The 23,731-nt window shown below is 35.1% G+C and overlaps 4 protein-coding genes across 8 annotated transcripts in view; 2 read left to right on the forward strand and 2 right to left on the reverse strand.

The window, feature by feature from the left end:
• Window positions 1-1,736, forward strand: part of LOC105108092 (probable ADP-ribosylation factor GTPase-activating protein AGD11) — a 7,887-nt gene extending 6,151 nt beyond the window's left edge. For 2 of the 4 annotated variants that reach the window (XM_011002250.1, XM_011002252.1), the window contains exons 8-12: window positions 1-92; window positions 174-396; window positions 712-828; window positions 942-1,037; window positions 1,162-1,736. The exon at window positions 1-92 is cut by the window's left edge and continues 1 nt beyond it. In XM_011002250.1, coding sequence (XP_011000552.1) covers window positions 1-92; window positions 174-396; window positions 712-828; window positions 942-1,037; window positions 1,162-1,443 — 810 coding nt within the window. In that variant the 3' untranslated portion in view covers window positions 1,444-1,736. The remainder of the gene's footprint in view (window positions 93-173; window positions 397-711; window positions 829-941; window positions 1,038-1,161) is intronic. The other 2 variants (XM_011002253.1, XM_011002251.1) reach the window with 2 other exon arrangements.
• Window positions 1,737-5,033: 3,297 nt separating this feature from the next.
• On the reverse strand, window positions 5,034-6,699 carry LOC105108093 (uncharacterized protein At5g39865-like). Its single transcript, XM_011002254.1, has one exon. The coding sequence runs from the start codon at window positions 6,203-6,205 to the stop codon at window positions 5,405-5,407; it is 801 nt and encodes a 266-aa protein (XP_011000556.1). The 5' UTR covers window positions 6,206-6,699; the 3' UTR covers window positions 5,034-5,404.
• A 3,026-nt stretch (window positions 6,700-9,725) lies between these two features.
• On the reverse strand, window positions 9,726-11,957 carry SRR1 (sensitivity to red light reduced protein (SRR1)). The gene is made up of 2 exons (XM_011002255.1): window positions 11,568-11,957; window positions 9,726-10,858 (listed from the first exon to the last, which is right to left on the reverse strand). Exon 2 carries the CDS (start codon window positions 10,659-10,661, stop codon window positions 9,813-9,815), a length of 849 nt encoding a protein of 282 aa, XP_011000557.1. The 5' UTR covers window positions 10,662-10,858; window positions 11,568-11,957; the 3' UTR covers window positions 9,726-9,812.
• Window positions 11,958-13,395: 1,438 nt separating this feature from the next.
• On the forward strand, window positions 13,396-22,460 carry LOC105108095 (flowering time control protein FY-like). Of its 2 annotated transcripts, XM_011002256.1 has the most exons (18): window positions 13,396-13,899; window positions 14,046-14,137; window positions 14,998-15,066; window positions 15,192-15,296; window positions 16,238-16,333; window positions 16,419-16,501; window positions 16,596-16,667; window positions 16,753-16,850; window positions 17,542-17,601; window positions 17,690-17,750; window positions 17,839-17,926; window positions 18,031-18,094; window positions 18,326-18,404; window positions 18,933-19,022; window positions 19,844-19,932; window positions 20,131-20,639; window positions 20,948-21,199; window positions 22,113-22,460. In XM_011002256.1, exons 1-18 carry the CDS (start codon window positions 13,611-13,613, stop codon window positions 22,182-22,184), a joined length of 2,268 nt encoding a protein of 755 aa, XP_011000558.1. In that variant the 5' UTR covers window positions 13,396-13,610; the 3' UTR covers window positions 22,185-22,460. The 2 variants fall into 2 exon arrangements, with proteins under 2 accessions (XP_011000558.1, XP_011000559.1); XM_011002257.1 differs by lacking the exon at window positions 13,396-13,899 and having other exon boundaries at window positions 14,051-14,137; window positions 14,987-15,066.
• Window positions 22,461-23,731: the final 1,271 nt, after the last annotated feature.

Below are 23,731 nucleotides of genomic sequence, written 5' to 3' on the forward strand. Positions count from 1 at the left end.
GCTGCAAACAAGAAATATGAAGCTTCTATGCCCGACGATTATAGAAAACCAAGACCAGATGCCTCTACAGAGGAGCGTTATGATTTTATTAGGTAATATTAGCACCACACTGATCATATCTTTATAAAAAAACAGTGCATTCTAAATCAGATATTTTTATCTGAATACCTCAGGAGAAAATATGAGCTGAAGGAATTTTCAAACTGCGATGACAAAATGTCCAGCCCATTTCCAGGTTCTATAAGTTCATTACCCACTCCTTCAAATAGTTGTCCTTCCCAAGACAAGAAACAGTATGAAAAACAAGCAACCAGGCATCGTATTGGGAATGCATTTCGTAACAGCTGGGGAAGAAAAGACTCCGAGCACAAGCACACAAAAAAGAGCTACTCTTTGGTAATGAATCCCGGCTTCATTAATGTATTTATCGTATGTTGTGGATTATGAGCTCACCTTTTATAGCAAGCTATAACATATGTTACTGCAATTACTGTGCCCCTTCTGCTGCAATGTTATCATTTATGAGAAGTTAATATAAAACATGAATGCATGCACAAACATAATATGCACAAAAATAGATGTTCGACTGAAATTACTCGTATCGCAAATCATCATCATGCATGGTTTGTGGTGGACGAAAATGTGATGCATCCTATCTTGAGTTTTCAGCAAAACTTTCTGATTCTGTTGCTTTAAATGTTCTGTTTATAGGCAGGTATGGTTGAATTTATTGGATTAATCAAGGTTAATGTAGTCAAAGGAACTAACCTAGCTGTCCGGGATGTGATGACTAGTGATCCATATGTAATCATTTCCTTGGGCCAGCAAGTGAGACTCTCCTCTTTTTGACCCCATTGGCATCATAATTCTGTTGAATTGAAATGGAGTGAGATGCAATAAACCTGTTAATAATGTCATTTCTTTGTTATTTGTTATTGCAGTCAGTGAGGACACGCGTCATAAAGAACAACCTGAATCCAATCTGGAATGAAAGTCTAATGTTGTCAATTCCAGAACAGATTCCTCCTCTGAAAGTGGTATGTTGTGTCAATTTTTCTGTGTGGGAACACAATAACTTTGGAAACGTTAATACCATGCTAGCAAGCTCCTCCTTTTGGTCTTTGGTTATGGATGCTTAAAATTCCAGGTGGATTTATGCAGCTTGTTTATGACAAGGATACATTCTCAACCGATGACTTCATGGGGGAGGCTGAGATAGACATTCAACCACTTGTTGCTGCTGCTAAAGCGTATGAGAATTCAACCATCACTGAGTCAATGCAGCTTGGTAAATGGATAGCAGGCCAGGAAAACACCCTTGTTAAAGATGGAATTATCACACTAGTAGACGGAAAGGTAAAGCAAGAAATCAGCCTCAAGCTAAAGAATGTAGAGAGAGGGGTGCTGGAGATTGAGCTTGAATGTGTTCCTCTTACCCAATAGTTACATAGAGACACTAAGAAACTAAAAACATGGTGATACCATATTTGAAATTGGCTTTGAATGTTGAATTCACCATGGAAGAACCTTTTAACCTGCTGTTGTTGTAAACTGTTGTAGCCCTTGTTTCATTACAAATAATTTGCCTGACAGGAATTATTAGGGTTTCCATTAACGAATTGTATATAGCTTGTGTGATTTTATAACGCCAACACCAGCGATGCAACCAAATTTTGTATCCTGACGAATCTTTTTTCGGTTGGTGCAAAATCTTCAGGGTTCTGCAACTTCCTTGATGATAATGCACCGTGAGTACCAAATGTGCAGCTATCACTCTGCTGAATAAACAGAAACCCTTCTGAACAAAAATCTTGTACAGGATTTGAAAAATAACAGGAAAATCTGAAGAAACTTGAGGACATTGAAAATCAGATGGGTAGGTTCGGTTGGTGCAAAATCTTCAGGGCTCTGCAGCTTCCTTGATGATAATGCAGCGTGAGCACCAAATGTGCACCTATCACTCTGCTGAGTAAACGGAAACCCTTCTGAACCAAAATCTTGTACAGGATATGAAAAATAACAGGAAAATCTGAAGACACTTGAGGACATTGAAAATCAGATGGGTAGGTGAAGAAACTTAAGTGAGCAAGCCTTGAGAACAACTCAGATGAGCACAATGATTTCATTTTCTCTGAAGCTAGTGAACAATCTTAGCATGATATAAAATATAATTTATTAGTATATTTTCAGGACAAATCACAGCTCTCTCCTAGGTTGATGAGAAACGAGAGGCAATCATACAACCCATCAGTGTTTTCCTCCATTTTCTCAGCAACCAATCAAATCAATAATTATTACAATGGAAATTGGGGTAAATCTTTGTCTTCCAGATTCAAATTCCCACCAAAAACTTTCACTATCCTCTCTCCTCTCCACATCAAAAGCTTAATCCAAGAAAACATCTTCTTTGACTCCAAAAGCTCCAAACTCTCCTCAAACCTCGCAGCTCTCCGTCTTTGTTTTTACAATCTTGATTCTTACTGCGTCCTCTCTCTCCCCAAGCCAAACCTATCAAATGGAATAAGCTGTGTCAAAAAGCATGAAGAGCCCATTGACCCCAGGATTAACATTTTTACAATCTTGATTCCTACTGCGTCCTCTCTCTCTCCAAGCCAAACCTATCATGTCAAATGGCATAAGCTGTGTCAAAAATCATGAAGAGCCCATTGACCCCAGGATTAACCGCGTGTGCGTGGCCGAGCCCTGGAAGTTACTAGGGTTGCTGGAGATTTAAAAAGATACTACAGAGAGTCGGAAGGGAGGTTGGGGTTGGAGAAAATGAGGATCTTGTTTGTTTGAGTGGGTTTAGGAATGTGAGGCAACTGTTTGACTGGAAAGGATTGAAACTTGAGCTTGGTGAGACAATTTATGATTTTGGAACTAGCTATGAGATTGAATGCGACTAAAGAGCCTGAGAAGTATAAGGAGTTGATTGAAGGGTTATTGAAGGATAATTGGATTGAGTTTTCCTACTCAGAAGCTAACGAGTTTGCACTTTTTCGATCTGGGAAATTGCCCTAAGTTGTGTTTTTCTGAATTGTATTGAAGCAGCGATGAGTAAATCAACTTTATTTTGTGATGTTCTGTAAAATTTGCATTTCATTTATACTAGTTTTTTGAATTGTTCTTGACTCTATCTTGCTCCTTTCTCTACAATTTGTAGCTGGATAGAGACTTTCAAGTGTATTTCATCCATACCTGAACGCCCCATTGCCTTCCTATAAGTTTGTTTTCATAGATTGTTGTATCCACAATAGGGTTTGGATTGGATAGACAAGGCCAGCTTATCTGTGAGAACCAACCCCCTCATTTGAGTCGGCAATCTGAAACTAATTTCCATTCAATGAAAACGATGGAAGTGCCAACAGAAAACATTTCAATCTGGAGCCCTATCACTTTTGTACAAAAAAGAAAGTCTTGTAAATTCATAATGGGAAAGAGATGATTTGAGATAAGATCATCCATCAATTCTCTCTTACTATTCTTCTACCTAGACTGGTCTGACATTTCGATCAGCATGATGGAAGCTCGGATAGCTATATGTTAACCAAAGTGGATTTGACCCCAAGTGGAAGCTCAAACAGCTATAAGATCATCAATACATTCTGTCCCACAATTCTCCTTGTTTGTTTGATAGATGGTTGCAACCAGAATAAGATTGGTCTGATGTATCAATCAGTGTGATGGAAGCTCAGACAGCTATAAGTTCTTTTCAATAAACCTAAACTCGGTGAGTTATTAGACACAGAGACAACATCCCCTCAAACCATGAAAACGGCATCAATCAGAATTTCCCACATCGGATATAAAGTTCAGTCTTGTTGCTAGCAGTTAGTAAAGTTGTAGATGCAAGAAAACAAACAGGTTAGAACAGTACTCAGGGCTGGGCAGTGCTAAGAGCATCTGCCAAGGGTTTACATCAATCCCCCAAGAGAACTGAAGATCAACAGCCTGTTGAGAAGGATATGTTTCATACAGCACGCTTACAGATAATTCATTCTTATAAGCAACCCAAACAAACATCTGATTTTATTGTATCGAAAGGTCCAATGAGTTAGGATTTTCCTATTAGGCCATGTGATTTTCAGAGCAATCGGATCATTTATGACTAAAAGCATGAGCTCCAAGTGAATAATTACGAGTTCTTGAACTAAGAAATAAATTCTATGAGCAATTCCAATAAGCAGGCCAATTGACCTATTATATTATAGTAGATGCTATCATCCATACAATTCGATAAAATTGTTTAAAATTTCACGTGGCAATAAGTTTAGTTTTTTGAATTGATAATGGCGAAGTGGATATCAAGTCACTTTTATTGTCACTCTAAGACCCGTATAGAAGCATTGAACCTTGATAAGCTTCTCTTCTGTTTTTCAAAAAAAGAAATACCAAATTTTTTCAATAATTGTCATATAATAATCTTAAAAATAAATATATTTTTTTTTAAAGAAAACATTATTTTGATAGAATTGAAAAGCAAGGTTAAGTTATTGACGAGAGATGAATCTAGAAAAAGCAGGGTTCCATATTCTGGATTGCTGTAGCGGAAAGGATGAGCCAAACCCAACAAAAGGTTGCAGAGAGTTAAAGAAACCAAATAGCAATAATGCGGACACTGCATCATCTATTCTTGAAGAAAGCAATCGTCTGGTTCACAACTATATCATATTCTTAACGTTGTCAAGGGAAAAATATACTCTCAATCATGAAGCGAACACAACACGCACAAGCAAAATTTTGCAATAGCTTCATCAGCGTATTCTTCAGTACACAATTATGCATTCCCAGAAGAAACGTAAAGTACTCTATGAAGCAGAAGAGTAAAAACAATCTGCAGAGACCAAATCCACCATGTACTGCTACTCGGAAAGAAAACAAAATCTCCCTAGATACAAACAATCCACAAAGACAACCACAAATGCAAAGAAACCTTCGAGTTTACCTTACATTCATGTCTGCGCTATTCATCTAACACTGGGCAACAGGAATGGGGGGGGGGGGGGAATCCACACTTTCAATGATATAAAGGATTAAGTACAGAAAGTTGGGGTTTAAAAGCACCCATTTTCATTACGATGCATCATTTGCAAATCCTTTTGCGTTGCATTAGCACTAAATATTTACAAATCCCAAAGAGGAGAGATAATCTCCCCTGCGTAAAATACAAACAAAACCCCCAAAACCAATTTGGAGTTTTGATAACACATTGTAACTACTTTTTTTCAAGACACTACATAAAACAAGCAACATCAGTCCCCTAGACAGATGTAAATACAATGAACAAAATGAAAAAAGCCAATGAATCCAATGAGTATTTTGAATCCAACCCTTACATTGATTACATACGGCAACAAGACAAATAAAAATTCGCACTAAATCAGGTGTAAGCATCGAAGTTCGATCAGGAGCAGCAATCTGGGCATCGAATCAATCCATTCTCATTACATTCCAAGCACCTCGTGAGCACCCCTTCATCTTCATCGAACAACTTTCTACTCCCACTACAATTCCCACAAGGCACAAACCTCACACCCCCACATCCTTCACAAACAAAGCCAGGCTGCTGTCTTGGAAACCGATCAAGAACCCTCACCAGTTCGCCTGTCTCAAACATTTGCTTAATCACCTCAGCACCACCCACATGATCCCCCCTTATAAACACCTGCGGCAGGCTCACATTTTTCTCTCCCAGCACGCTTTGCAGCTCCTTCTTATAAGCCGAATCCATCGAAACATCCCTCTCATCAATCCACACTCTAAACCCTCTGAAAATCATCCTCACCGCATAACAATCCTCGTAAGTCCTTCGAACCCCTCGCAAACTTGTTAAATACACCACAATCCTATCCTCGGTACCCGGCAACCGGATTTTACTATTGTTAATAAACCCAAAAGAAGGGAACCTATTATACTCAGGTCCCATCGATTTAAAAGATTGTAGCTTATGCGTTGCTTGAATTTGCAATTCATCGGGGTTCGGTGTCTGGGGTTTTGGGGACTCAAACAAAGAACGAAGCTTTTTTACCTTTCCTTTCATGGACTCAAACGAATTGTAGAATCTTGATGTTGATTGAAGGTAAGACTTGGCCACAGAAGCTGAATGAATTGTAACAGACCTATTGAATATAGAACTAGAGGTGGTATTTTTGGTGGCGGGTTTTGAATTGGGGATGATTTCCTGATTCTTTTCAACTTCAGCCATCGACCCGGATCAAGAAATCAACTAAATCCCAAGCCTTTTCCCTCTGGGTTTCTTAACTAGTTCAGGATTGAATTAACCTTGGCCCTAAAATTCAGCTCTAGAAATGCCAAAACAAAAGGAAAGAAAGAAACTTTTTTTTTAAGTTACCTTCAAGAACAACCTTGACCCGTTCAAACCCGATGCTGATCGTAGCAACGGCGATGAAATAATCAGAAAATCCTAAATAAAGAAATTGACGGTGGGTGATTGCCTTTTGCTTTTCAGGTAAAGCAGATGAGATGAATTTGGTTTGCTTTCCTGTCTTTCTTTGGAGGTAACGAGAAAGATAGCTGGATAGAGAAAAGAGGAGGAAAGGGAGAGGAAACAAGAAAGAGAGAAAGGAAAAAAAAGATGTTTTTCAGTTTTGGGTTTGCTTGCTTTTGTTGCTGGGAGAGAGAAATGTGGAGGAGATGATTTTGGAGGCTTGAATTGGATACAAAGCTAAGAATAAACTAATAGCATATTTGTATTTTAGTGTTGAAAAAGCTTTTCAAAAAATTATTTTTTTAATATTAAATTAATTTTTTTCTCATGCTTTTGTATATTTAAATTAGAAAATATTATTTTAATATCTTTATAATAAAAAAATATCTAAAAAAACTGTAGATAAATAATAAAATTTACTCTTTTTTTTTTTAATCTTGCAAGGAGGGAGGGAGGGAGAGAGAGAGAGAGAGAGAGGGGGCTTTCTACACAGAGACTTCTTGCTGGGGGTGATGAGGTCAGAGTTGCAGACAGATAAACCACCACCGCCTAGTTTGAAACATACGAGGTTCGCTGTTTTTTTCTGCTAGAGTTTTCGTGGATGTTTCGAGTGTTTTCTTTCCTCTTTCTTCTTTTTTTGTTTTTAACTAACATGAGTGTTCGAGATAACTTGTGCATACCACGACTAATTTCACGGGTCCTGAAGTTAACGACCATGTAAGAGCATCTCCAATGGAGAATTTTTAGTTCTAAATTTTTATCATTTGACCACCATTTAAATGGTTGTTTTCTTTTCTTTTCTCTCTACTCGTGGTATAAGGTAATGATGCTTGTTGTATGTACTAAAGACTAATTTTTTTTTTAAATAATTTTAAAAAAGTATTTTTTTATATTGATGAGGTCTATTTTAAAAAATTTAATAAAAAAATTAATACCAATCCGGAGATTTAAACTTAAAAAATTTTAATACTAGTTAATTTCTTAGAGTTACCATATGCTATTTTTTTTTATTGTTATTATAAGTATCTTTGGATTAGATTGTATGGTATTCTAGATGAAATATCTTTCAAAGATAAATTTTATTTATGATAAAAATTTTAAAAGTTTGAAAAATAAATATTAGCAGAGGAAATCATGACTTCCCATTTTTTTATTATTTTAATTGTGACGTGGGTCCACAGATTTGTATGTACATCCCTTTAAAGAGGCATGATGATTTTTCAAAAAGAAGATGTGATGGTGACGTGTTTTTTAGAAAAAGGCTATGATGATTTTTCGAAAAGAAGAAGTGATGGGATCTATAGGAAAATTACTATCTAAAAATTTAATCAGAAAAATAAGCATTTAATATATATATATTTTTTAAGTCCGTGGGTTCGATAATAATATCACTATCTAAAGATAAAAAAAATTAATTAATTTTTTAAAATTAATAGTTAAAGATTTAATCACGAAAAAAGATGTGAAAATAATCATAGCAATTCATTGTTGATACATACAATCTCACAGCAATTTTATAGTATTTGATTTCAAATTTTGAACTCTGAGTTGTTGTTCTATCCCTTTCAGGCACAAACTACGTTTACCTGCCAAATTAATTTATTAATTTTATTTATCGTTGACAAATAATTAAATTATGAACAACACAGCTAATCATCTTAAAAGGGGAAAGGAGGATTACAGATCTTTTAAAAGAGTTATAGATTTAGGGTTTGTTTGGGAAAGTTATAAAAACTATAGATTATAACATATGAAAATAACACGTGAAATAACTACAATATTACTCTTTAAATTTTATTAAATACTTAAAAGTCACTCTCGCAATTGATGATTTAAATTGATGATTTCCAAACGAGCACTAACATGTTTCTGTATTTTTATTACCGTCTTTTCATTAATTAAAATCCTTGGTTATTAAGAAAAGATATTCTTCTTAAGTTATTTTTGTGTTATGCAATGGCATTTATGATTTACAAAACTTGCTTTGTTAAAAAGAGATTTAAATTGTTAAATCATAGTTGTTGGAGTTTAAAATATTTACCTTTTAGATGGTCTGTCTTGTTGAGTTTTTTATCTGTAACCACACTTTTATTTATTTATTAATGATTCATTTGAAAGTATAATAAAGTATTTTTTGTTTGAAAATATATTTAAATGATATTTTTTTTATTTTAAAAAAATTATTTTTGAATTGTACACCAAAAAAATAAAAAAACACAAAATAAAAAATTTAAAGCTAAAAAATTTTTAATTTTTTTTAAAACACAATTAAATTACAATAATAAATAGAGCCCAGGATTTTTTTTTTAAAAAAAAAAACACAGTTAAATTACAATAATAAATAGAGCCCAGGAAAAGTTAGCAATATATATATATATATATATAATAAATTTATAGAATTTGTTACATATTAAAATCTTTATTTTTTTTTATTAATTCATATCTTTATTGGCCACAAAGCTATAATAACAACCCTTTGTATAAAAAAAAGTAAAAAAATTCTAACAATACCAAATAAAAAAATAAACTAGGAAAACAGTTGATTCAAACAGGGTTAAAAAAATTAGAAAATCATAATAATTCAGAATATAAATTTTTTTAAATAGTTCCTTCTCCAGCCTCCATTAATTGGAATGAACTCACTCTCGAACTTAAATCTCAGTCACCATGTAAACTTTTTATATGCAGATTACCATATCATAGCCCTTAAGACCTTGCGTGGATCTTCTCATCATGAATCTTCTACCTTACACATTTATAAAGAGCCACATGAGCTCTGTCACCATGATTTCCAACAATAGCAATTTACAGAGACATAAACAACACATTGTTCCCTTAGTATCTCTTTTCCATCGAGAACCTTTTAATTTTAATAATGGTTATTGAGATAGTCAGGTTCTGATTCCAACCACAACTATTAGAAATCACAGACAAGAAGTTAATGACATTTGTTATACCGAAAGCACCATCATTAGACAACCAAAATATTTATCTTTTTATTCATCCATATCTCGGTAGTATGACAACCATTTATATAGGAAAAAAACTAGAAAACCCCACTGATATCTACTGGGAAAAATTAAACTAGGAAAACTATTCATTTCAAATCAGAAAAAAAAAAAACATAATAATTTGAACTACGAAAGAATAAAAATTAACTACGAAAAAATAAAATTAACGAAAATAAAGATCACACTTTTTTAATTCTGACAATTTACAGAGAACCATGAGACAACCTTGTCTGGTTTTGGATGAAGAGCAAGCATTGCACTCCAAATGCAGCAAAAACACACAATTTGACCATTTCCATTGAACTATCCAAAAAAATATCAAGTTTCAAATAAGATGCAGTTTCTGAAGCACATTACGTGCACAGAAATTGATTTTTAACTAGCAGCAGCTCCGTATCAAGAGCAGGGCTGAAGAAATGCCAGCTTGAATCATGGAAAGCAGCAAAATAATCATCCGAAGCTATCTTGAGTACATGCTCATCAGTGAATTTTCGAGCAGCCAAAATATGCCCTGTTGAATCAACAATAAAGGACTTCTTAATCTCTGACAAGAACTCATACATCTCAAAGCTATTTCCAAATAATACAATATGATTCAGCAGTTCCAATTCCCAGTTTGCCTGTAAGAGATTGTTGTATAACTCTGCCTCACAATGTGGCATATAGAAAAGTGTTGGCTTTGTAGCCCGTCTGCGACCTTGCTCATTTACAGATAGAACAGAACAACCAAGGGATTCCAGAACCCGAGATTCCGTTGCAGAAAGAATTGGATCAAAAACCTCCACGTCCCCAATCCAATTGAACTTCCTCTTCATCAAGATTGCAAGGCTCAGCTGAAATCGAGGGGTTTCATATGATTCAATGCTGCCAATTCCATATATCACCATCGGCATCTCCAGTTCCAAGCCCAGAACCTTGTGAAAAGAATTCAGGATGTCAGGATTTTCGACTAGCTCCAAAAAGTTCTGATAGAATTGAGAGCTCTCAACTTTCTTGATACAGGTTTCCATCTTTTGTATCAACTTCAATTCTCTATCTGGATCTGATTCAAGCTCAGTAGGCACCCATGGCTGCTGTTTAGCTTCTGGAGTACTATTTCTCCGGGAACATATCCTCCTTTTACCTCGACGAGGTAACACAACTGTCCAGTCCTCATTTTTGGTGTGCTTGTCAGGAACAGGGAGTTTCGCAGAATCTGCCATTATAGAACAATGATCCTCTCTTGTCCTTGCAAAATCCTCACTTTGGCAAGTCAAGTACACCTTAGGCAAAATTATAAGCTGATCTACGGAGCAAGCAAGTGACTTGTGGGAAGCAGCAAACGCTTCCCATTCACATTTACCAAAATCTTTGTTGAAGTAATGAATGATTCAAGTAGCAAGGTATTTTACTCTCCCACCTATCAAAGTTTCAATCAAAGTGAATCAATCATCGCTGCACATCAGATCAAGCATGCGAAAGACACAAAAAGATCCCTTTTTTATGTCAAAGAGAGAGATGCCAACTATCTGGAAACGATTAAAACCTAACTAGAACCTAACAAGGAACTTTCTTTGCTCTAATTATTAATCATCAGAAACCAATTTCTTAGGTTCCCAGTTGGAATAATTACACAAAATTCACCTTCTTGTATATCTCCACCCGGCCTATAATTTCCACAAAACTCAAATAGCCTGACTCTTCGGTTCAGCACTATCAGTGTTTTAAGCTTCTTTTGGTCCCCGGCTATAGCATCAATCTTTTGCATGTAAGAAAATTATGTTCACTGTTTCACACTTAATATATTCAGCAATCTATAATGCATGCTGACTGAAGAAAATTGGATACTTTAACAGGTGTTTTACAAGGTCCAGGGCCAACTAAAATTTAGATTATTGAGCATGATAACTGAAATTAAACATGAAAAATTGAATAATCAAACAAACTCACGAGGACAAACTTCTTCTTCGACAGGGTCTCTAATTAACACAAAATTGAGACAATATTCAGTAATCACTCTTCGAAATTTACAAGATTACTTATTGGCAGATGTCAAATAAAAAAGACAGTTTCCTTTTTTGAAAGAAGTTAGAGATGGATTTCAAGAGATGGGATCTGAAAATACTTACGTGTGGCAACAGAGTGGCGATCCACCGGTGGCTGCGATGGCAGTCAACTGCGGCTGCGGCTCTTGGATTGGATATCGAATATAACGAACCTGGCCCTGCTAGTTCTTCTCTTTTACCTTCTATGTTCTTGCATTGTTTTTGTAGCGATTGTGGTCCCTGCTTCCCACTCGCCCACCAGTTATGATAGTAGAAAGAAAAAACCCAGTTTTGCCCTCTTTCTTTCTTTGGAAGTGGGGCTTATAATGGAGTTTTACCCCTTTTTTTTAAGGGTTTCCAACCATCAAAAGCTAGAGGGAAAATTACCTGGGACAAAATTTCTTACATCCTCATCTTGATTTTGCTTTTATACATGAATCGAAGAAATATTTCCCATTAGTTTGTCTGTACAGTTACTTCTGACAAAGTTAAAAATAATAATAAATCAAGCTACTTGTCATAGAACCAGGCTAAAAATTTCTTCCATCCTCATCTTGATTTTGCGTGTCTGTCACGCTGCGGGGATCAATTTATTTTTTTTAATATTGAAAAAAATGTAAGGTCTTTGTAAATTCTTTAATATCGTTTTAGATTTTTTTTTCCATCAAAATATTTTTTTATTAATATATTTCTTATCTATAAATATATATAATAAAATCTTATTTAAAATTTATTAAAACATTTAAGAATAAAAAACAATTTCAATCAAATTTTTATGAGCAATTTATTATTATTATTATTATATCAAATACACAATAATTGAAAATAACTACTAAAATTCAAATAAAAATTTATAATAATATTAAAAAACATGTTAAGATTAAAAAGTATGTGAATTTAATAAAAACAAATTGGAGTGCAAGAAATAAAAAATAAAGAGAAAAAAATAAAATAAAAAAGATAGAAAGGGATCAAGCTGTGGCACCTGGCCTCGTCCGCCCTTTGTTTTTGCTTTTAAAAATTTATAAAAACGACAAGTTGTCTGGCACCTTAATGAAAATATTGCATGCCCTGGCACTTGAACTCACAACCCCTTTCGTTAGCCATGCTTGCCAATGAACTGATTTATGACACAAAGTTAAACAGTGATCCTGTGGATTAAACAAATATATTAACTTTGTTCAAAATATGAAGCATCAAAAGAAACATCGATTATTTTAGATGTATAGTATAATTAGTTTATAGGCCTCCTCAACTATAGATCGAATAAAAAAAAATAACAAAAAAAATATTCGAGCCATGAAAAATTTATTTGATATTATTATTAATTCTAATCTAATAAGTTAATATTAAAATCTCTCAATTTAATTCATTCAAAATTATATAACATTACTCTAGTATGATCTAATTAATTTGATTCATTTAAGTAATTTTTTTATTGTTAAAAAATAATAAATAATTAAATTAAAAAAACAAAACCCTCTTAACCAGCTCATTGTCTAACCTGGTATAAAATCAAATAATGAGAAAGTTATTCCAATGTTATCCAATTAATTTTGGTGGTCTAAAGACAATTTAATTTATCATAAAAACAAATTTAAAACAATGAAATTATGTAAGGAAGTTTTTTTTAGTGTGTGTATATATATATATAATTAAGATAATATGTTTGCAAAAAAATATATAAATAAAAAATAAAACTAAAGCATTTTCTACACAGAAATGGAGAATTTATTTTCATTGGGGGACCGTACTGACACTACTAGCAAAAAGAATGAGAAGCTTTTTTAACAAAATTTAATTTTGTTTTTATGTGTTTATATTAAAATAAAATAATAAAATAATATTTTAATATAATTCAAAGGAAAAAAAACGGTGATTCAATACACCAATATCAAGTAAGCTGTTACTCCAAATCTAATAATCCACTGGTCGAGAAGAAAAGATATTTAAAAAAAAAAATCCAGAAAAGGAATTTTGATTAAATCATCCAATTTGGACGCGCAATTTTCTTTCCCGCTCCCTTCTTCTTCTTCTTCTTCTCCCCGTCAAACCCAATTTAGGGTTTTACAGTCCTTTATCCCCTTCACTCTTCACTCCACTCTCCGTTAAATCTCTCCGTTAAAAATGATGTACGGTGGTGATCCTCAGCAACAGCAACAGCAACACCACCACCACCACCAGCTGCAGCAGCAGCAGCAACAGCAACAGCAACAGCAGCAGCAGCAGCAGCAACACCTCCACCAACATATGCAACATCAGCCGCCACCTGGTAATGACTTCCACCGAGGCCCCCCGCCACCGCCAATGATGCGGCAACCCTCCGCTTCATCAACAACTCTTAGTCCTCTCGATTACCACCACCACCACCACCCTCCGCAGGCCGCCCCCGGTCCTCCTCATCCTAATTACGAAGGTAGGTAGTTAGTTACTAAGTGCATTGTGTTTTGTTTTTTCAAGTGTTTTAGGGTTTCGGAGTTCTATCTTGATTAATTTAATTAGAGTGACCAAGTTTCAATTTTAACCTAAATTTTAATTATGAACTGTTTGTTGTTGTTTTAGGTCACGGTGATGGTTATGGTGGAAAAAGGATGAGGAAGCTTACGCAAAGGAGAGCTGTTGATTATACAAGCACGGTTGTTAGGTATATTCAGGTAATGCTTGAAATTTGTGACAGCTCTTAATGTATCTAAATTGGAAGCAATGTGAATTTTGGAATTTGTTAGTGGATGTGTTTCTTACCGGATTTGGTGCTCTTTTAATTAGAATTAAATAAGTAATAGGCGCATCTATTTGTCCGTGTTAATTCCACTATCTGAATTTGTAGTTGTTTTCTTGTATATCATGCCTCAGGCTAAAAAGCTTATCCGTGTTGGTGTTGAATTCATAGTTGTACAGGAATAGTGGTTTTCATCAGGTCATACTGCTGGTCTTGACCAAGAGTTAATTTTTTTTTAATTAACGTGAGTGTCCGGGCCAGCTTGCGCGCACCTCAATTAATCCCACGGGTTCTGAAGTTAACGACCATGTAAACCTCCCGTGGCCATCATATTACAACCGCAGGGTTCGAACTTAAAACCACCGGGGGAGCTTGGTCCCAAGCTCTTACCACTGGGCTATCTACTAGATGGTTTTGACCAAGAGTTAATTGCTTGGAGAGGTGGTGGTTTCTGCACAGGAAAACATAGGAATTACACCAATAGGTTTTTGTACGCCTTTGCTAGTATTTTAGGTTTTGTGAAGGGAGTGGAATAAAAGAGTATTTGGAAGGAAAAGTTTACTCTTGACTCTGTGAAGGACTTGTGGGTTCAAACTTCACACTTCTAGCATCCTGACGTGGAAGAAACAATTGAACTTCACAGATTATGGATTTTCTGAGGTTCATATGATGCAAAGTCCATGATTTACTTGCTAGTCTCTTTTGCTTGCAAGTGGGAGGCAACCCCCTAGTGCCTGCATCAATAGATCTTTTGTTATTTGAGTTACTTGTAATCTTGTTTCAGTGTTGCTGCAGACTCGTATGTGGCAGAGGGACTCGAGGGACAGGACAATATTGCAACATACCCCAGCAGCTGCAATTGATGTTAGTGAACATGGTTTATCTATGTTCTTTATTTATGAGACATCTTGACCAAAGTGGCTGTCAGTTTAATTATCTTTGTATGTTCTAGCATGCAGATTTTCTTCATGTGTTGATCTCTGGTGCAGGTGTTGCCTACAGTTGCCTATTCTGATAATCCATCAACAAGCTTTGCTGCAAAATTTGTTCATACATCTCTAAACAAAAACCGTTGTTCAATTAATCAGGTTTTGGTAAGTCAGATTGCTAAAAAAAATCCTGATATTGTTATTTATTTGAAAAGATAAGCATGTATTTTCTCTTAGGTCGTAGTATGATCTACTCATATTGTTCTATTATGGACCATCCAGTGAAATTATGTTTCTTTTGAAGTTTGAAGTCAATTTGCTTTGGTTTTTATGAAAGGGAATACCACATTTGATTATTACCTGAGCTGAATTTATCGTCCATATTTTTTCCCTGTTAAACATGTTTCAGGTTCAGAGTCAGATGAAACTGCAATTCATTCAATGGGTTATCAATCTTAGTTTTTATTTGTCTGAGGTTTCAAATATATAATTGTATATTGTGAAAAATGACTTACACTGAATTATTCTTCTTTGCTGTTACAAGGCCTTAGACATGTTTCATTCTGATAGCATCAAATGTTAGGCCTTTCATTGTGTCAATATGAGTGGAAAAAAGAAATTGTTGCTGGATGTGTATATTGCCTGTTGAAACAAATCAAGTTAGATGAAGACTGGCGATCCATGTTGTTTCCCACAAACTGAACCATCTTACCATCTTTAATTTATCTACTAGTTAGCTCTTTGAGACCTCAGTCTACAGTTTGTGTGACAGTGTAGAAAGTTGTTGATTTCTAAGCAGTAGCCTCCAATTCCTATTTGGCAGAGCAGATAACTTCATTTGCTTAGTATAGAAAAAGTGGTGTGCGTGCACCTGCACACCGGCATATACATGCAATGAGTTTACATGCATGCTACCTATTGTGGGATCAGTTTAAATGCCATTCGTTTCTTGCTTGGTCCAAATTTATTGTAACTTAACAATTGCCTAGCCATTTTCCCTTCTTAATGGTAGAAAACATATGGATTCTTTCTTTTGGGATTCATCACATCTGATGTTTCTTTAATGATGTTATCAAACATATTCTGATCCTTTTCTTCATATATAGTGGACTCCAAATGGGAGACGTCTAATCACAGGTTCTCAAAGTGGGGAATTCACCCTGTGGAATGGACAGTCATTTAATTTTGAAATGATTCTTCAGGTGTGTGGTTATGGACTTTTAATTTTGGTTTTTAACTAGGAAAGGAGCAAGATTGATGATTTTTGTGGAGTTTTTTTATGTGCAGGCTCATGATCAAGCAATCAGGTCTATGGTATGGAGCCACAATGACAATTGGATGGTCTCCGGTGATGATGGTGGTGCAATTAAGTAATTCCCATATGTTCTTCATTGTTCCTATGGCTTTGTTGCTATTATATTTGTATATTTATTGTTCATCTAATGTTGTTTAATACTGCTTTAGGTATTGGCAGAGCAACATGAATAATGTTAAGGCCAATAAATCTGCTCATAAAGAATCAGTGCGAGGCTTAAGGTAGAATTTTGCTTCATATTTTTCTTCCTTTTCCGTTTTTTCCCCCTCATGTTGGTGAAGATCTTATTGTAAACCTCTTGAACAGTTTCTGTAGGACAGATTTGAAGTTCTGTTCCTGCTCTGATGACACTACTGTTAAAGTTTGGGACTTTGCCCGGTGTCATGAAGAGCGTTCATTAACGGGTAATGTGATTTTGGTCAATGAACATATGATATTAAGTTTGTGGTGCCAATTTTGGGTGGTTTCTTCTTTAATAGAGCTATCTTATATACCCTTTGGGAGGAGGGTTGGCCCATTATTAATAATACTGAATGGGATGATCCTTCTTCCATTCACCTGAATAAGTTGAAGTAATGTTTCTTTAAGATTGCTTGATATGATGCCATACTTTTAGTCAGAAAAGTTGACCTTGAAAGAAGAATATTGAAATATGCAATGGGCCCAAAACCCCTTCTCAGTTATTTTCTTCTGCAAAAGATAGTTTAGACACTAATGCAAGGAACATTTATGGTTTGCTTCCTCATCTTGTCTTATTGCTTATTTGGACGGAGAGAAATAAAAGGTTTTCAAGGTGAGAACACTTCCATTTGTGGCCTAGAGATATCTGCTTAAATATTTTATGATATTAGGATGGATGCAATTACTAGTTCTCTCCCTCTCTGACTTGCAAACATTAGCTGGTGGATAACATGTTTTTGGCTTCCGTGGTATACTTCTATTATACAGGGGGTGATGCCCCTGTTTTGGTACATGGATTAGTGTACACCCCTCCAAACGGTCTTATTGCATAGATTACTGTCTGTGTGCTGTGCTCATAATATTTGCACTGAGTGATCTAAAGAGTTTTCCCTGCATCATTTTGAACTCAGGCAGGCCATGGTTGGGATGTGAAGAGTGTTGATTGGCACCCTACAAAATCTCTACTAGTGTCAGGTCTGCCCTAAATTCATTTTGGAACATCATGATCTCTTTCTAAGTTGACATTGTTGTGCTTGATGCTGCGAATTGACTTTTTTTTTAGGTGGGAAAGACAATCTAGTAAAACTCTGGGATGCTAAATCTGGAAAAGAGCTTTGCTCATTGTGAGTACAAATTTGCTTGGTCTTTAGGCTCAAGTTTGGCTTAGAATTTATGTTTATAAATTTCACAAGCTGGGCTTGGATTTTGCAGTCATGGCCACAAAAATACTGTGCTTTGTGTCAAATGGAACCAAAATGGTAACTGGGTGCTGACTGCTTCAAAAGATCAAATTATCAAGGTTTGCAAATTCTCTCTCACCAAAGCCCTCATTTATGAAAGGTTAGGGCTTGAATGTTGATTCCGGTTTACCTTGTCTGTTTTGTAATTTTTGCATCTTTGCAGCTTTATGATATAAGGGCAATGAAGGAGCTTGAATCTTTCCGTGGGCATCGGAAGGACGTGACTGGTTAGTAACACTTTTCACCTATGCAAACTGTACGAGAATAAAATTTAGTTGTATAATGCTCTGCTGTTGATTGTAAAGCTATGGGAGTAAGTTGCTTTTATATATTATGCTCATTGTTGGGTGAGCCTTTATTAAAATTGCTAGCATGCTTGTTTTAATTTTTAACTTTTCTGTACTGTGATTCATATACGAGGATATACTTATCTTAAAAATGCTCTCATCCCTTTCTAGCATTGGCTTGGCATCCATTCCATGAAGAGTACTTCGTCAGTGGGAGTTACGACGGATCCATTTTCCATTGGCTTGTGGGGTAATGTTGTTATCTCAAATAGAACTATATGTATTTTTTTGCTGTTAAATTATTCTGCAACTTCTACCTGAAGTTCTCATCATTTTATGCATCAGTTGATTGGATGTTATGTGGTTTTTAATATATTTTTCATTAAAATGTTTGCAATGCATGGAAAATCTATTCCAAGGAAATGAGTAGATGGAGGCTGAAGAGAGTTCATATATATAATTTTAAAGTATACAGTGGAAGGGGATGCACAGAGTCCTCCAAACAATTTTTTGATTTTTTGTTGACTCATTGCTCAGGGAAAACTATAAGAAAACAAGAAAATAGATTTTAAGATTTCTTCTTTGCAGAATTTCTCTTTTGCAAAATTCTTCATTGTTTTGGATGGTGGATTACTGAAAAAAGTCAATCTTTTGTTCCTATTTCCTTTTTCTGTCTGTTTAAATTGATTCTATTTTCTTGTTTGATGCTATTTGTGCTGTTTGCTTCACTTGTGGAAGTAATCTCATAAAGTGTTTGTATCTTATGACTGATGCATAGGCATGAAACCCCTCAGATTGAAGTTTCCAGTGCTCATGATAATAGTGTTTGGGATCTTGCATGGCATCCAATCGGATATCTTCTTTGCAGGTAAATGCTTTAAATTCAAGTTCATTGATCCTGGGATGTTAACTGGTATTTAGTTTTCCTAACCTTTTGAGCTGATATTCGAATAAGTTACCTTTCTTGAATTTCATTGCTTGGAATATTGAATGTGGTTCAGTATAGTTAGTTACTGCAGTTTTACCTTTTTCTATTTATACTTAAGTTGCCTTGTCCTGTTTCTTGTTCTATTTCTTGGTAAGTTGGTGTGTAACCCAGTTAAAGAGCAACGTGAGTGGCTCAAATCAATGGTATTTCAATTTGCACATCTAAAAGACTTTATTATCTGAAACTGCTTCACAAGTTGCTCTCCACTTGGGCCATTAATATATAAAACAGATGTACAGGCTGCCTTTGAAGCATGGAAAACTTGAAAATTCCAAGGAATCAAATTTTTTCAAAGCAAAATGTGTAAGATGGTATAAATCTTTTTTGCTTATTTTTGCTGTTCTTCTTCTGGGCCGTTTGAGGAGTTTCGATATTCTCTGGGGTTGGAAACCCTTTTTGTCAATATTTTTATTTGGAAAGATGCTGATTTTCAATCTCGTGCTGAGCCTTGCACGCTCTGAATTTTTTCAATGAAAAAGGGAGGGAGAATTCTTGGTTGTGCTAAATGAGTGCTTGGCTCTAGCAACTTAAAGAATTTTGCTTGCATGAAAGATTTGAATGTCAAATAATAGTATTTCAATGATCTGGTGAAGGACTAAAAAAAAATGACATGATTAAATTCTTTGTCATCCTAACCTATAACCCTTTTATAAGGTGTTTCTTTCTCTTCAGTTACCAAATCCGCATAATTTTTTCTGCAGTGGTAGCAATGATCACACGACAAAGTTTTGGTGCCGAAATAGGCCAGGAGGCACTGCCCGTGATAAATTTAACATGGGTCAAAACCAAGGTTAGGCTTTACAAACTGATGAAGCTGAAAATTGGCTTAATTGACATTCTGTATTAAATCCAATAATGTGTTGCATCGGCCAGAAAATCTGTGTATGTTTCAAAAATTTTAAGCTACAATATTTTCCATGATGTTATGATTAGTATACAAAATCATATTTTACTGATTAATTTTCTAACCATTACTATCTTCTACCAGGTTATGGTGAACAGAATCCTGCCCTTGGTGGCCGCTTCCCTGGCAATTTCCATGTACCTGAACCACCGACAACTCCAGGACCATTTGCTCCTGGACTGACTCGAAATGAAGGAACTATTCCAGGTGTTGGAGCTGCAATGCCACTATCGATTCAATCTATTGATGCATCCCAGGGAGAGCAGAAGCAGCCTCTTCCTATTTCTATGCCCTTTGGAGCACCTCCTCTTCCTCCTGGTCCGCACCCGTCGCTACTTGTTGCTAATCAGCAGCAGGGATATCAACAAAATCCACAGCAGATGCCACAACAGCAACACCAACCACACCCTCAGCACATGCCTTCTTTGCCTATGCCGCCTCCAAATATGCAACAGCTACAGCCTCCATCCCATGTGCCCCTGCTCCCTCATCTGCATCTACCCCGCCCTCCACAAATGCCCCCTCATGGCATGCCTTCACCAATCCCATCTTCCATGCCCGGATCTTTACCTTCATCACTGCCTGGTGCAATGGTATGATATAGTGCTCCATTCAGTTTTTTTAATTTCCCTAGTCCATCCAGTCTTTCTCACTTTATTTCCAAATGTTGGAATTTTGTGCATATCTTAAAAAGGACTCTCTATTAATTTCTTTGCATTGTTGAAAATGCAAAGCTCCCTGGCAACCTTTTAGAAACACAAGTGGTGGTTGAAAGGATATGGTGTCGCTTAAAATAGATTTTGAAACTCTAATTTCTAGCTATATCCATTCAGCACTTTCCTTAGTGAGATGTATTTTGAATGTTAGATTTTGCTCCTTTTTTATTTTTTTCCCTTTCTAGGGGATGCAAGGGACAATGAATCAGATGGTACCTTCATTACAACAAGGCCATTTTATGGGCATGAATCCATTGCATGCAGGATCCTTACCCACTAGTGCCGCCCCTCCAGTTGGTGGGGGTTTTCCAAATGGCCTGCCAAATATGCAGGGCCCATCAAATGCAAGTGGGGGCCAAATTTATTCACAGGGTGGTCCATTCAACCGTCCACAAGGAGGACAGATGCCAATGATGCCTGGGTTTAATCCTTACCAGGTAAGATAGACATCACTTTGTTAGGTTATGAACGATGTACCCTCCCCATGTTTGCACAAAAAAAATGCCAGTACTGTCAGTGTAAATTAATGGTATTTTGTAATTTGTTGTTGGCATTTCAGGTTCCATAGACAATTTAAACAACGTACTTGAACATCCATGAAATGGAAATGACTATTTAAAATATCAATTAGAAAAGTTCTACCGAGGATTACTGAATTCTTAATCTATATTCTAGCTATTCTGATGCTCTAGTGCACAAACCTTCTTAATCCAAAACATCTTTTTATTCCTTCCATCCCATATTATGGTAAAAATAAGCATGGAAGGCTCTTTTTATTCCTTCTTCCATCCTATATTATGGTAAAAATAAGCATGGAAGGCTAGCAACCATTTGTTTGAGGTAGGTTCTTTCCCGAGGTTAACATTTTCTTTTAGGTTGACTTTGTCAAAATATTTTATGTGTAGCATCATTATGGTGTAGTGTGCTTATGGTGTAGTGTGCTTACTTTAAAGGTTGACTTCCGTGACAAATAGTATCATTGGCAAAACTGAACCAAACTCTCCAAAACGTGTTACTTAGATTACTATGATCAGTAGAGTAGAGAGATGCAAAATTGTCATTGAGATAATTCTCTTATTGCAGTCTACAGTTTTGGACCATGCAAAATTTCTAGAGTTCTAGTGACCTATGCAATTTAATTAAAATACGAGGAGGGAAACTTTGATGTAAGCATGCATAATTTTATTTGCAATTTGGGTTGCATGTATCATTTTTCATGTCCCTTGCGAGTATTGAAGATGATACTGTCAGGACAGAATTCTACATGTTACTAGTTTCTGAGTGGGATTGTGTCTGCAACATTTATGTTTGTTCAAGAAAAAACTAACGTGTGTTAAATCGTAATTGCAGTCTGGGAATCAATCTGGTATGCCTCCACCACTACCACCTGGTCCACCACCACATTCACAGACACCTCAGTAGAACCATTGTTCCATCATGGAAGGTCAGCTGCCTAGGACTCAAAGAAGAGAGAATGCTTTTGCTGCTTGTGCTCATACTAACAACTCAACTTAAAAGTCGCGGTTCGGTGCCTCTGCTAATTTTCGTTTTACCTTGTAGTCATGTTTAGTGCTTTACACTGAATATCCTTCTGCCCCATTCCCGATTGGCGATACAAGATTGTACAAGTAGGCCTCATGTTTATACTTTTATTATTACTCTTAACTGAATATCTTTTTGCCTTGTGGTTCACTCTGATTACTGTTGGTGATTGTTTTCATTGTTGTTGGATTCGTCTCTTCAATATCTTTTTAATGATACTGATTGGTGTCATTATCAGATTTTTATGTGTTTTCAGTCTTTTCTTTTCTCCTTATTTTTCTCTCCTTGTTTAATCTCATGTCCATCAAATTTTTAATTTGAAAGCCATGGATAATACTTGCGACTCACGAATCATAAATTTTTTATAGGACTCTAATTTAAGTTGTGTTATATTTTTATAAGTTGTGTTATTTTTTAAAATAGTTTTTATATTATTATTTTATCATATAATTTTTTTACTACACGAGAAACCAAAAAATCTCGTGGGATGTGAGGTTGGTATCCATCTCTTATACACGTGGTCTGCTGCCTATGAAAGTCTTGTCCTACAAGAATTTTAGGTTTTAATCATGAAAAAAATAAAAACTTCAAAGAATAATGATAATATTAGATGATATAATATTTAATAAATTAAGATTGAATAATAAAACTGAAAATAAATAATTTTTTTTTGAAAGAGTTAAAGAGAAAAATTAAAAGAATTAGGATTGAAGTTAAAATAAAAATAACTAAAAAGACTAAGATATAATTTTTTAAGGAAGAGAAAGAAAATGAGAAAAATAAAAAAGATTTACTGGCACCAAACCATATTTATTGATGACATGTCGCACTAGTGAAAAGAAAATATGATGATACTTCTAACGATACACTAAAAAAGTATTTTTTAATACTAGAAAGTGTCACATGCATGTTTATTTTTTTTATTTTTTTTTCTTAACTAGATATAAAAATACTGACTTTATAATTATAAAAAACTGCAGAGGAAAAACTAAAATACCCCTTAACCTAGGTTTTTTTTTTTTACTTTAAAGGTAGTTTTGTCATGCATTTTAATTGTTTATTATTTTTCTATATTAAAAAATATCAAATTACCTCTCAAATTAAATTATAATAACCAAAAAATCATCGTGAAATTATAAAAATACTCATTGACACCATATTTAAATGTGCTTGCTTTCAAAGATATTGTAGTCATTTTATAATGCAATTAAGATGAGAAAAATACTTATTTGTCCTCGTTTTATTTTGGAATGACAAGTGAATCATATGAAAAAACTTAAATATCTCTGAAAACTAGTGTTAGGTTTTATGGATGGAGGAGAAAAAAAGTCTTTATAATATTCTAATAAACAATGTTTTTAGGTGTCCAAGATATTTTAGGTTCTTACTAAATATGTTGTGCGCGCTTCATGATAGGTCAAGCTAAT

Source organism: Populus euphratica, unplaced genomic scaffold, assembly GCF_000495115.2.
Source record: "Populus euphratica unplaced genomic scaffold, PopEup_1.0 scaffold182.1, whole genome shotgun sequence".
NCBI lineage: Eukaryota > Viridiplantae > Streptophyta > Magnoliopsida > Malpighiales > Salicaceae > Populus > Populus euphratica.

Excerpts from the sequence above, each read along its gene's own strand:
- LOC105108095 (XM_011002256.1), top strand. The coding sequence starts at position 13,611 with ATGATGTACGGTGGTGATCCTCAGCAACAGCAACAGCAACACCACCAC. Across the intron at positions 14,138-14,997 it reads CGGTTGTTAGGTATATTCAG|ACTCGTATGTGGCAGAGGGA; the intron begins GTAATGCTTGAA and ends GTGTTGCTGCAG. Across the intron at positions 19,933-20,130 it reads TAACATGGGTCAAAACCAAG|GTTATGGTGAACAGAATCCT; the intron begins GTTAGGCTTTAC and ends ATCTTCTACCAG.
- LOC105108093 (XM_011002254.1), bottom strand. The coding sequence starts at position 6,205 with ATGGCTGAAGTTGAAAAGAATCAGGAAATCATCCCCAATTCAAAACCC.
- SRR1 (XM_011002255.1), bottom strand. The coding sequence starts at position 10,661 with ATGGCAGATTCTGCGAAACTCCCTGTTCCTGACAAGCACACCAAAAAT.